Source organism: Colius striatus, chromosome Z (genome assembly GCF_028858725.1).
Source record: "Colius striatus isolate bColStr4 chromosome Z, bColStr4.1.hap1, whole genome shotgun sequence".
Lineage (NCBI taxonomy): Eukaryota > Metazoa > Chordata > Aves > Coliiformes > Coliidae > Colius > Colius striatus.
Genome location: NC_084790.1, coordinates 883,549 through 897,056, shown reverse-complemented (window position 1 = coordinate 897,056; position 13,508 = coordinate 883,549). Strand labels below are relative to the sequence as shown.

Here is a 13,508-nt window from a genome sequence, read left to right as displayed (position 1 = left end):
AGGCGTTGCTGAGGCGGCACTGAGGCCTTGCTGAGGCGAGGCTGAGGCGGCGCTGAGGCGTTGCTGAGGCTGAGGCGGGACTGAGGCGAGGCTGAGGCCTTGCTGAGGCGAGGCTGAGGCGGGACTGAGGCGGGACTGAGGCGGGACTGAGGCGGGACTGAGGCGAGGCTGAGGCGAGGCTGAGGCGGGACTGAGGCGAGGCTGAGGCGAGGCTGAGGCGGGACTGAGGCGAGGCTGAGGCGGGACTGAGGCGAGGCTGAGGCCTTGCTGAGGCGGGACTGAGGCGAGGCTGAGGCCTTGCTGAGGCGGGGCTGAGGCGTTGCTGAGGCGGCACTGAGGCCTTGCTGAGGCGAGGCTGAGGCGGCGCTGAGGCGTTGCTGAGGCTGAGGCGGGACTGAGGCGAGGCTGAGGCCTTGCTGAGGCGAGGCTGAGGCGAGGCTGAGGCGGGACTGAGGCGAGGCTGAGGCGGGACTGAGGCGAGGCTGAGGCGGGACTGAGGCAGGACTGAGGCGAGGCTGAGGCGGGGCTGAGGCCTTGCTGAGGCGGGACTGAGGCGAGGCTGAGGAGAGGCTGAGGCGGGACTGAGGAGAGGCTGAGGCGGGGCTGAGGCGTTGCTGAGGCGGGACTGAGGCGGGACTGAGGCGTGACTGAGGCGTTGCTGAGGCGGGACTGAGGCTGAGGCGCGGCTGAGGCGAGGCTGAGGCGGGACTGAGGCTGAGGCGCGGCTGAGGCGAGGCTGAGGCGGGACTGAGGCTGAGGCGCGGCTGAGGCGGGACTGAGGCGGGACTGAGGCTGAGGCGAGGCTGAGGCGGGACTGAGGCTGAGGCGCGGCTGAGGCGGCGCTGAGGCGAGGCTGGGCGGGAAGACGGTGGGCGGGAAGCGGTGGGCGGGAAGACGCTGGGCGGGAAGCGGTGGGCGGGAAGCGGTGGGCGGGAAGACGCTGGGCGGGAAGCGGTGGGCGGGAAGACGCTGGGCGGGAAGCCGGCCCCCTCAGCTGAGGCATGGCGGACGTGGTGGAGTTTCGGGTGCCTGTGGCCGGCGCTCAGACGCTGCTGGTCTGGGGGCTGGAGCCGGAGCCGGGCCTGGAGGTGAGGAGAAGCCTCGGACCGGGGCTGGAGAGGGTCCCCGAGCTCCCCTTCCTGGGGCTGAGGCACAGGGCCCTCCCTGCCACCCCGAGTCTCAGTCCCTCTGGAACCAAGGCCTGCGTTCCCTTTCATCTTTACTGATGGCTTCACCTTTGCGCTGATAACACAGTTTTTACCCCCCCCCCCCCCTTTTCCTTTCGGGGGGGTTTTAGTCGTTTTTCAGCTTTGAGGTTGCAAAGCCAAACGACCAAGGAGGGAACAGGAACCCCGTTAGTTGTGAAGCACTGTGCTGGTGTTTCACACAAAGCCTGGGCAAAGCAGGGTGGCAGAGAGCAGGAGGACGGCGGCCGAGGCAGGTCTGTCAGCCCTCTCCTGGGGTAGAGGCTGAATGGTAACAGAGACGAGACAGCGGCAGGGTCAGAGGTCCTGCCAGGCTCAGCTTGTGGACTTGTGCTCGTCTTCAGCCTCACATAAGGCATAAGCTGGAACACAAAAAGTTCCAGTTAAACATGAGGAAAAGCTTCTTTACTGTGAGGGGAGGGAGCCCTGGCCCAGGCTGCCCAGGGAGGGTGTGGAGGCTCCTTCTCTGGAGGTTTCCAAACTCCCCTGGACACATTCCTGTGCCCCCTGAGTGAGGGAAACCTGCTTGAGCAGGGGCTGGATGATCTCTAAAGCTCCCTTCCAACCCCCACCATTCTGTGATCCTATAGCTGTTAAACACTACTAAAGACTTTGCTGAGTTTGTAGGTATTTAGGCTGCTGCTCAGCCCCTGGAGCACCCACCAGACATTTCTAAAGAGCCCTGTTGATTTGTTCCTCTTGTTTTTCCCCTCAGCACTCCCTGTTTGTAGCGTTCTCCAGGTTTGGGCCGCTCTACTCCGTGCGAGCACACAGCAATGCTGCCGTGGCAGGGCCTGGCTGTTATGCCATCATCAAGTTCTACTCAGCTGGAGATGCCAGCAGAGCCCAGCGCACATGCAACGGGCAAAGGCTGTTTCAGAAGTCTCCAGTGAAGGTAAGCACAGCAGCCCCAGGTGTGAGACCTGTAGGGCTCAGCACCATGACCCTTGGCATGGCGTAGAATCACACAGAATACTTGTTGATCTCAGTCCTGGGCTAAGTTTGCTGAGCACTACCACCATGGCAACATCCCCCACCACAGGCTCTCAGCATTTAAGCAGCATCTCTCCTCTGGAATAATGTGTAGGGCTGGTTGCTGGGTAAAAAAAAAGTGTTTAACACAAGTCAGAAGCGTGCAGGCAGTCAGGGAATACGCTGCCTTCAGGTGACTCTCCCAGAGCCATCAATGGAGTGTCTGCAGTGGGAACCTTGCAAGCAAAGCCTGGCTAACCAGGGTTCTTCTCTCCTGGACAGGTTTGTGTTTGCACCAAGCAGAAAGGATTTGAGCAACAAGTCCTTGCTCTCAACAGCACCAAGTGCCAGGAGCTGGCCAACCACTACCTTGGCTTTAACGGCTGGTCCAGTCACATCATCAGCGTAAGAGAGCCTTTGATACATTCAGCCATCATCCTTCCCCTCATCCTCGTCCTGATTACAGTGGTTGGTGGAGGAAGGAGAATTGTCCTCCAATCAGCTGCCCTTCCTATTTAATCCAAATGAATTGCCTCTGGTCTTCCCAACAGCTGCAGAACGTGTCTGGCTTTGAGGATGAGAACGAGGAGGTGGGGAAGGCGCCCCAGCAGCGATGTGTGACATACCTGTGTGCCGTGGAGCTGGTGCTGCCCCAGCACGGGCTACGCTCCCTGGGGGCTGCCCTGGGCCAGGCACACCTCCAGAAGCCTGAGGGTAAGTTTTTGGGTGCAGCTGGCACAGGCACTGGTCAGTCTTATGTCTGCACAGTGTGGGGGTCTGATATTGTGTGAGTGTAGCTGGAGGCAGGGATCTGTGCAGGGCCTTGGGAGCTGCTGTGCTGCTCAGGATCCTGAGCACGCTGCTTCCTGTCCCCGCTTCACACCAGTGTCACTTTCCTACCCTCTGCTCTCTCCCTCTTGCCTGCAGCATTATTCATTCTCCATGTGACTGTGTCTGTGGCACAGCTCTGGTGCCAGCAGGGCTCTCCACTGCCCCAGGCAGGGTCCTGACCCAGGCCCCAGGACTCCGTGGGTTAGCACACAAAGCCCCTGTGAGGATGCAGTGACTCCTGAAACATGATCAGCTTTCTTACCAGCTCCATAAAGCTGTGTGTGTGTGTGTTTGTGTTTGCAGCTGATGTGCTTCACGTGCAGAGTGTCATCTTAATGTCAATAACATGCTACTTGTTGTGTTCAGATCCTCTGGAGATGATCACCACCTCAAGAAAAGCTCAGAAACTGGCAGCTGGGAAAGCTCTGTCCAGTGCCTTTCAGAAAATACTCCTCATAGTCTTAGGTAAGGCCCATTTGTGTATTAAACACTGGGGGGTGGGCTAATGATATTACAACTTTTGTGATAATTGATGTGAATTCTTCTTCTCTGAACCTTTCTTGGGATTCATTGAAACTGGGGGGGTCCTGGGCAAAATGAAACTCCTGTTGTGGTGTGTAATCCTTTCACACAGTGTGAGTGAAAGGGAAATCCATCAGGACATCAGGTTTCTTTATGACAGGTCATGAAACTCCAAATTCTGGAGTGTAAATGCTGGCAGGGAGAGCTTATTAACACTGTGCATACCAGACAGGGATGTGAGGAAGTTCTGCTTCCAGGGTAACAGCAACTGGACAGTAGCCCTTTACCTGTTCCTGTCCTGCTTGCAGCCAGCCAGGTGCCCCCAAAGGCCTGTGCCCCACTGGTGTTGCTGCTTTGGGGCTACTGTCTCCTTTGAGTTTTTATCACAGAAGCTGGCTCTGTGCCTACCCAGGACCTGCTACATCTGCTCTCTCTGGGCTGCAGGTCTCGTGCTCTCTGAGCTTTTAGGTGATGCCTGTTTATGTGTCTGAGCACTTTAGTCTTTTATGTTTATCAGGACAGGCCCTGGTGGGATCAGGTGGGTGCCACCACCCTTGTTTCACAGAGAGGGGCCTGCCATCTGCCAGATTCCTCCCCTGGGTTCTCTAAGGTGTTCTCTCAAAAGGTGGGTCTCTATTCATCTGGTTTGCAGTGCTTCTTGCCTCCTGATCCATCACTGCACCCTCCTCCAGACCAACCAGCCAGCCACTCTGAAAGCTGTTCTGAGGCAGAATTGTCCCATTGGGATTCAGGGCAGGTTTATTGTCATTGCACACAATGGGAACTAACTGTGTCTCTGGCTGTTTATTCTGCTTCAGAGAATGGGAAAGTGGCTGTGGAGTACAATTCCTCCCAGGAGGAGCCCATGGACTCCTTAACAGAAGAGGAACTGAAGGGGCTTGTTCAGGTAAAAGCAGATATTTCTCTTTTACACTGTGTGTTTACAGCTGGGGCTTGGAGATGGAGTTGGTAACTCCTACAGCCTCCTTTTATGCAGCAATGACCTCAACTTAGATCCCAGGAAGTAAATGCATCTTGGAATTATAGAATCACAGAAGTGTTTTGGCTGAAAAGCCCTTGAAGCTGCTGCAGTCCCAGCCCTGCCCTCACCCTGCCCAGATCAACACTACCCCATGGCCTCAGCACCTCAGCTCTGTGTCTTTGGGATCCCTCCAGGGCTGGGCACTCCCCAGCTCCCTGGGCAGCCTGGCACAGGGGCTGACACCCCTCTGAAAAGCTCTGCCTCAGCTCCAATCTCAACCTCCTGAATTGTACAGTACACTAAGGTTGTAAAGCTCCTACCTTTTTGGGTGCAGAAGTGCAGGTGTATTTTAGATGGCACAGGAAAGTGAGCAGTTAGGGTCCAGGATTGTTGTGATGCAGGTGATACATCTCTCACAGTCTCCAGCACTGCTTATAGAATCTGTGAGAGTGGAAATCCCAGTAAAGCCACAGTGGGTGAAGCCAAATGATTCTTTAATGAGTTCTTAAATAAATCAAACTCCCCCCAGGTAGAAATGCACTTCATAAACTTCTCCTTACCCAGAGGGAAAAGATTGTCTCATCAGGGCCTGTCCTGAGAAGCAGAACAGACTGAAGTGTTCTGATACCATAACAGGCACCACCTGAAAGCTCAGAGAGCACAGGACCTGCAGCTCAGAGAGAGCAGATGTAGCAGGTCTTGGATAGGCACAGAGCCAGCTTCTGTGCCATCCCTGCAGGGATCTGCCTTCGGAGGCCACAGTGGTGCCTCACTGAGCACAGGGTCCAACTCCTGCACAGAGGAAGCGTCTGACCAGCCTCGTGACACATTGTTCCACTGGATGACACTCAGTCACCTCATGTCCACAGGCACAACTCTCTCCCTTTCTTCCTGGAGAGCAGCAGTAAGACAGGAGTACTTTGGAGTGTGAAATAACTCAGATATTGTTTTGAAACCCATTGAGAAAACGCAGCTGTTGCTGGTTTGTTCCCTCCTTGTGCTTTCCTCTGGCACAGCCCCTTCTGTCTGACCTCTTGCAAGCCCACAGAGGGCTGACCTAACCTGTAATGACCAGAAAAGAAGGGAGTAGCAAAGTGAAACAGAAAGCTTCTGCAACTCCAACCTCTCTTGAAGCAGAAGAGCCAGCCCTGCCCTCCCCTTGCTGCCTCACCTCCCCTGGGCTGCTGCGTGGGAGGGAATCGGCGCTTGCTCTGCTCAAGGCACCTTCCAGAAGAGGAACAGACAGGGATTTGGAAGGACTTGCTTGGGAAGAGAGTGCTTGGGTGGCCTTTTAAGTTCATTGCCTCGTGATGTCAGTCTTTCCAAAGCAGAAACATTCCTGAGTTGATGTTGTTTCCAGGTGCAGAGGGGTGAAGCTGAACTATGGTGCAGAGAAACACGTTTACTGCTGGTTTCTCTTCCCAGGTCAACGAATTGTCCTTGCAGGAGTTTGAGCTCGAAGAAGAAGAAGTTTTGTCTGCTCTCAGTTTGGATGAGGAGCTCCCTGGCTGGGAGCTGCCATCTAATTAGTGCAGCTCTGCCTTCCCCTGGTTTCCCAAAGCTCTGCAGGGTTGGGGTAGGACTGAAAGCCGAAGGCTGTGCAATGACGTGTGTGTCACAGCCATTGGTGCCTTTCTCTCCAAGCAGCAGAAGAAATGGGCAATAAAGCTACTGTTACTAAAATTAAACCCCAAAATAGATCTATATACACATACACTGGGTTTGGAGAAGAGGAGGAAGTGTTTTCCTGTCAACTTATCCAGGTCAGCTATATATGGAAGGCAGCTTAACAGCGTGATTATTGTTTAGACAGCACAACAAACAGATGTGCAGAGCACTCCTGGAAGAAGAAAAGGAACAAGGCCTCCCTGCAGGAGTTCAGGTTGGCTGAGATCAGCAGGAGGAGATGTCTTACCAGCAGGAGTAGCTGTGGTGCTGAGGCACAGAACAGTGTGGCTCAAAGCGAAATTCCCTTTCAAGGAGGAAGCCAAAGTCTCAGGATGTGTTGAGCCCCAGCTAGAAGTAGCTGGGGTGTTATCTTTGTCTCATTTCAAACAGGGGTTTTCATTAATGGAGTCAGATGTTGGAACCTGGTGTGATGGATGAGTGGAGCCCAGAGGCAGCACGAGGAGTGGGAAGGGGCAGCAAGCTACCTGCATCCTGAGGAGGTGTGCTGGGGGTAAATGCTTATTTGATAACAAACCCCTGCTCAGATTTTCTGACCTCTCTTTTGATGCTTGAAAACTGGGAGAGCTCAGGGAAGAGCCCCAGGAGTGATTTGAGATCCCTCTTGAAATGAGTGTGACCTGGTTCATTTCACAAACAGAAGGAGAAGGCTCTGTTTTGCTGAGGGGCTCCTCCTGACGCTCCTGCTGGTACTGTCCTCTGCCTATCCCTCAGACCTCTGCTCCCCAGCACACCCCTTGCAAACATGCTTTATTCCTCCTCAGTTTGAGGCTGCAGCCAGAGCAGAGCAGGGTGCCAGAGAGGCAAACTGCAGCTCTCATTTCCCGAAATCCAACCGAGCAGGAGGCTGCTGCCCTTTCCCACAGAGCCTGGATGACTTTCAGTTGACCTCAAGCTAACAAATGACCTCCCTTGCTCTGCTTATCCAACACTTTTTGAGGTGAGAACCACCTGGAGCAAAGCAAATGCTGCCCATGCCTTGCATATCCAGATGAGTCCTCCCTCTTAGCAGAGAAACAAATGTGCAACCCCAGACTGTCACGTGGAAGTGCACTGAGCTCTCTGCCTCTAACAGTGCCTGGAAGGGAGCAGAGGAACATTCAGGGGTGGGTTTTTGCTCCTTGAAGTTCATTTTTTCACAGATTTATAGGGTTTCCTGTGTGGTTCAGACAAAGGAAGTGTGAAACAAGAATGGCAAGGTTTTGCCCTGCTCTCTGCCCTCTGCCTGGCCGCCGTCACGCTCTCGTTTCTTATCTTAAAGGCTAAGAGACAGAAATAAACCCCTCAGAGCTTTAGTGCCCAGACTGCCTGAGCCTGAGAGGAGCCACAGCTACAGTCATTTCTCCACACAAACCTCAGGTCAAAGATAAAAATACTACTTGTGTGGGACAAGCTGACAGCAAGGGAAGCCCTGCTGTGGATTTGGCTCGTGAGGGTCATGGTTTGGGTTCCACCTCTCTTGTTATTGGAGAAGCTGAAATGAGAGAGGTGTCCCAAACTCCCCTCTCTGCTCATATATGCAGATCACTGTAAGTATCTCAGCTCCAGCCCCATGTGTGATGGGGCTTATTGAGTGTGGCCCTCACCTGCTTGTGTTTCACCCCCAGAAAGGGAGGCTTTGTCTTTCCCAGCATGCACATGGGCTTGGAAGGAGCCAAGTCCAGGCTGGGTTTGGCCTTTCTGGAGCTGCTGCTGCAGTGAGTGAGCTTCAGGGCTGCCTCTAAGCCTTATCTCAAGCTGGGGAATGGTGGAAAACAAAGTAGTGCCAGTGGAGAAACAGGCCTCCAGCCACACTCCCCTTCCATGAGGCTGAAAACTGAGCTCCCTAAAGTACTGTGGAGACTGCACGTGCAAAGACCTTCCTCCCACCACTCAGCTGCCTCCCTGGGAGCTCCAGACCCCATCTCCTACAGAAGAAAGCTCATGCTCTAATCTGAGATGCCTCATGTCTGCCCAGGATTAAGCTGATTGCTCAGGCTCCCTGTATTGCTCATGGAGAGGAAGAGGCACTTCCCATTCATCCGAGGGATCCTGGGAACCTGAGGAGGGGATGAATCACTCCCCAAAGAGATTTCCCCTTCTGTTTGCTGCAGAACAAGACTGGGCAGCTGCTTGGGCTGAGACAAGGAACCTTTAGATTGCTAAACCTAGGCCAGGTGTCTACAAGCCTGTCCCAGCAGAGCTGTGCATGGCAGTGGAGTTGAGGTTTCCCTTTCACGTGCCCTTTCCACACTTCCACATTTGCTGTAACCTTTTCACTGAAAGGGATGTAGAAGGGAGGAACTGAGAGAGAAACTAACCATTTTGGTCACATGTGTGTCTCTGAGCCTTCAGACAAGTGCTGGTCATGTTGTTGTGGCTGCCTGCAGCAAGCAAAGCCCTGATGGCACAGGGGAAGGCAGGCTGCAGCTGTACCTGACCATCCAGGTACACCCTCAGCTGCTCAACTGTGCCTGCACACAGAATCTTCCCTGTTACCAGAGAAGATAATCAAGCCCTCAAATCATTCAGGTGGCATCTGAGCTAGAAAAAACCCCCAAATCTCTGAGGTGAAAGCTCCCCCTGCTCAGGAAGGTTACAGCAGGTTACACAGCAGAGAGCCAACAGCAGAGCCACACAAGGCCTGAAACCAGAGCTGTGTGACACACAGTGGCACAGCAAATGGGAGTAAACATGACAGTGCAAGTGCAACCAGTGTTCTGTGCTCTGCCTTTAGCAGGGATTTGCTTTGCAATGAAACCCTGGCCATGAGGAACAGGCCTTGGAGCTCCTTCCCTTTTGTTTTGGCAGCTCCTTCGAGTTAGGAGAGTTTCTTTCTAGGGTATTTCCTGAAGGCTGTTTGCATTTCTGACCCTTTCTGTGCTAGAAAGCCTCCCTGTTATTTTTAGAACCGTGACTAAATGTCTCCTGCTCAAAGGCTGGCAGAGCTGAGGAGATCAATGCAGAGGGCTGCATGGCCCACAGCAGGGTGAGAGATCCCAGCCTGCTTGTCTGCAGCCACACCAGCAGCCATTTCTCCAAGGCTCATTGTATCCTGGGATAGAAATAGATTAAGCACATGTGCACTTCATTTCCTCTCCTTGACAGGTTTAGGGGAAAAAGAGAGAACAGCAGTTTCCTGCCTGTTCTACCTTGGATTTGCATATTTCCTCCCAATCCATACTGCTGTGCTCCAGCTTCCTGTGGGACAGGCACAAGTCATCCCTGTCCCCAGAAAGCTTGGTGGAAACCTCAGCACACAGATCTGGAGCAGCACTTGCCAGGGGAGGCAGTTCTTACAGAGGCTGTGGAGTGTCACCAGGTCTAAAGGTAGATCAGGGAGGAACTCCACAGTGAGCAAGAGCACCTAAAGGGTGAATGCCAACAGGATGGGGTGACACTTTGCTTCGTGGTGGCCAGTGGCAGGACAAAGGGTAACCAGGCACAGGCTGGAACACAAAGAGTTCCCCTGGCACAGGAGGAGAAGCTCCTTTGGTGCTGAGGTGAGGGAGCCCTGGCCCAGGCTGCCCAGGGAGGGTGTGGAGGCTCCTCAGGAGGTTCCCAACCCCACCTGGACACGTTCCTGTGCCCCCTGAGCCAGGGGAAGCTGCTGTAGCAGGGGCTGGGACTGCAGCAGCTCTGCAGGGCCCTTCCAGCTCCTACCATGCTGGGATTCTGTGGTTCTGTGCCTCTAAGAGCACATTTGCTGTCTGTGAAGTACAGAACCTCCTTGAACCAGCACCATGTTCAAACAGCAGCAGTGGGAGCCCAAGGGGATAGATAAGAAAGAAACACTGAAGATAAGAGAGTTTATGGACAGTGGAAATATGGAAAAGGAGGCTCCACAATGACATCCAAGTCCTGAGGGCAATGGGGGAAGAAAAGAGAAGGTGTGAGCTGAGGAGGAATGAGAGATGTTGTGTTTTCCAGAAGAAACACTTCTGGGCTTTTGCTCTTTGAGCTGGAGATAATCAAGACCTGATGTATTGTGTGAATGAGCCCAGGAGCATCTGTTCCTGCCTCCAGCCTTCATCCCAGCCCCTTCCTCAGCACTCAGCCAGTGTTTTTCTCTTCAGGCTGAAATGTTTGTTCTCCACTTGAAAGGAAACTCTTTGGGGAGGTGCTGAGTCGAAACTGCTCTGCCAAATCCACATCTGCCATCTGTAACAGTCAGCTGGATCCTCCCCCACCACAAACCCACCCCTCACCCAGTCAGGAGCTAGCTCTCAGGATGGAATCATTATTCCCACATTAACAGAGATTTGTGTGCCTTGCTGTGAGGAGAGCAGAGATCCAGGAGCAAACCTGACTGCTCTCCCAACCTCATTGTGCCAGAGGCAGAAAGACAAGAAGGCTTTGAAGCATTTGGTTAGAAGTGGGTCCCTCTGTGAGCAATCACCAGGGCCCTGGGCTTGTTCTTGGAGCAGAGTTCTGGTCATGCCACCTGACATTTTGATGTGTTTTTTTCAGGGAGCTGGATGCAACAGAAGTGACTCAGCAGATGCTGCTCACACTGCTCCTGACAACAGCCCTCCTGGAAACACTGTGAGTAGCCAGGGACTGGCTCCCAGCTGAAACAAGGGGGTGTGCTTGGGAAACAAACCCACCCAGTAACCCCAGTAAGCTTAAGGCTTGTTATTTACTTCTGAGAACCTCTCAAACTCACCTGCTCAGAAGCAGGACTTCACCTTTCCCACAGGGTTGTTTTAAGTGAAGGTGGGGGGATGTTTCTCTTTCAGGTTGTATTTTGGGACTAGTTCCAGCTTCTAAAGGTAAACCCAGCACCTGGATGCCACAGGACAAGCCTGTCTTCTGCTTGAAACCTCCCTCAGAAATGAGGGGAACATCTTTTGTCTGTTGGGATTTCCTTTTCCAGCCACAGTGATTCTCTGAGTGGGGCTGAGGGGGAGTTTCCCAGAGCTGTAGATGAAATGGAAGCAAACTGTGTGTTACCCAGGTTGGATTCACAGGCATGACGATGGGGATTTTCTTCTCCAGCAGCCTCTTATCTTTAGCAACCATGCCAGTGATAGGGCCTGCTGCCTCTGCCAGGGGAAACACACCACCCAAACCCTGGGGAGGACCAGCAGGTTCCACATGAGAGCCACCAGTGCTCCCCAGTGTGCTAAGCTCCCTGAGGATGTCAACAGAGGCATCAAACCTTCCTTGATTTCCTTTAGCTTCAGGAGATGCTGTAGCTTAGTCCCATTTGAGAGGTTCCCAGGCAGCATTGGCCACCTGAGTGGCATCAGTCCAGCCTGGTGGCTCATGGCCAGGCCCAGGGACACTAGATCTGGGCAGACTTTAGAGGAGCATCACTCATGTGAGGCCTTTAAATCAGGCCAAAGGCCAGTGCAGGAAGCACAGATGGGACATGGGAGACCTCAGCCTGTGCTCCCTGAGACACAGGCACAAAAAGTTCTCCTTTGAGCACATGACTTGGAAAAAACAAAGTTGCTGGTGATTACAAGTATCTTCTGTGTCAAATACTATCTTGAGGAGGAACAGCTTGCTGGGCTAAACAAACACAGGAGCTTCCAATCCACACAGCACATCTAGCCAAGGAAACCATGCCTGCCCACTTCTGCTCCCAACCATTGGAAGGCACCATCTGCTCATAAAGCCCCCAAAGTTCCCCTGACAGCCTCCTGAGCCTCTCCAGTGCCACTATACCTTGAGCAGTCACAGCTCAGCAGCACAAGGGGTCCAAGACACAGCACAGACATGGCCAAAGGGTCTGGCAACATTGCTGAGCTGCACCTCAAACCTGCCCCATACACTGCAAAGCCCAAGATGCCTAAGCCTGGATGCTCCTAGGCAGGCTCTGCAGGAACCTCCTGCAAAGCACCATGTGTTGGAGGGAGGCTGGGATACACAGGTTCCAGCACTCACCTGAGTGAGCTCAGAAAGCTGCCTGGTCCCTCTGCTCCCCATGTGCAGGAGACGAGGAGAGTGTCCCAGTCTCCCCTGCGGGCTGTGAGGTGACACCGAGCACCGTTACTCTCTCGTGCAGCGTGAGCAACGTGCTGTCCTGCTCAGTCTTTGCTCAGGGTAAATGTCATCCTATTCAAAGCTGAGACAAGCTGCACTTCTGCAAACAGAGGTTTTCAGGGTCCCCAAGGAAGTCACTTTCAAACTGGATGTGGACAAATGAGCCTGACCTCACCAGGAGCCTGGGGAGAACAGGCTGCTGAGCCATTTAGGGCTAAGACACTTGAAGGGATTTCTGTGTCAAATTTCCTCTCATTTTAACAGGGATTAATAAAAAACAAAGGCCCAAATACCTTTGTAATCTACAAATACTCTTGCCCATGTCAGCCTGCACCTGGCATGAAGCTCTCTGCACAGCAGGATCAGAGATAAGGTCGTGTTTGCAGCCTTGGTGGAGGACTCTTATCCCACTGTGCAGACCCAGCCTGTGCCCTTTCCATGCCAGGCCAGGAGCCCTCTGGGGCTGTTTGCATTGCTCTGGGTCAAATGCTCACATCTTCCCCCTCAGCCTGGGTGATGGGAGCAGAGCTCTCTGTTCTCAGGGGCTCACTCTGGCTGCAGATTGTTGCAGGCAACAACCCAGAGGCGTTTGAGCGTGAAGCCCCGAGTTTCCTGAGTGCAGGGAGAAGGGCTCATGGGGACAACTCATCAGGGACAAACACCCTGTCTTTGGGTATTCTGCTTTCCAGGCTTACTCTTGAGTTTAAAAGCTTGATGGTGATTCTGACAACTCAACTCTGGCTCATGTGGGGCTGTGGGATACTCTGACAGCAAATCCAAACACAGCCCTGGGAGACACCAGAAAAGCAACAGCTATTTGTTGTGCCCCACTGAGAGAATCTGATTGATTTAACAAGACTTTCCCTGTCTGCAACACATCCAGCACTCAGCTCACACACTCCCTGCTCTCACAGAGCAGCTCCTGCTGCTCCAGGGAAACCTTTGGCCCTGTCTTTTGGCAGCGAGCTCCTCGTGACGCCGAGTCACTGATCTGCTCTCTTGGTGTTTTACAGCTCACACAGATGCTCTGGCAGAGACAGAAGGAGGAATGATGAAAGCAGAACAATGCAGCAAACTGAACACACCAGCTCAAGCCCCAGGAGCCTTCCCTCAGAGACCACAAAAGGGTAACACTTGGGTTCTCCTGAGCCTGCCCAGCACTGGTGGGGATCTCAGCAACCCCAAGGGTCACATTGCCAGGACAAGTCCACCTTCCCCTCAGCACCTCTGCAGGCAGGAGGGGGTAAAGCCAGTCAGGAGCTGATGGTGATGCTGCACAGCCTTCAATGCATGGGCTGGACCAGTGGAACTGGTAGAAGGAAACTGTTTTCTAGCAAAGG

At 53.6% G+C, this 13,508-nt stretch overlaps 1 protein-coding gene across 1 annotated transcript; it reads left to right on the top strand.

The window, feature by feature from the left end:
* Positions 1 to 999: 999 nt before the first annotated feature.
* On the top strand, positions 1,000 to 6,178 carry LOC133628812 (RAD52 motif-containing protein 1-like). Its single transcript, XM_062018361.1, has 7 exons — positions 1,000 to 1,088; positions 1,921 to 2,100; positions 2,460 to 2,582; positions 2,729 to 2,891; positions 3,375 to 3,473; positions 4,349 to 4,437; positions 5,938 to 6,178. Exons 1-7 carry the CDS (start codon positions 1,002 to 1,004, stop codon positions 6,040 to 6,042), a joined length of 846 nt encoding a protein of 281 aa, XP_061874345.1. The 5' UTR covers positions 1,000 to 1,001; the 3' UTR covers positions 6,043 to 6,178.
* Positions 6,179 to 13,508: the final 7,330 nt, after the last annotated feature.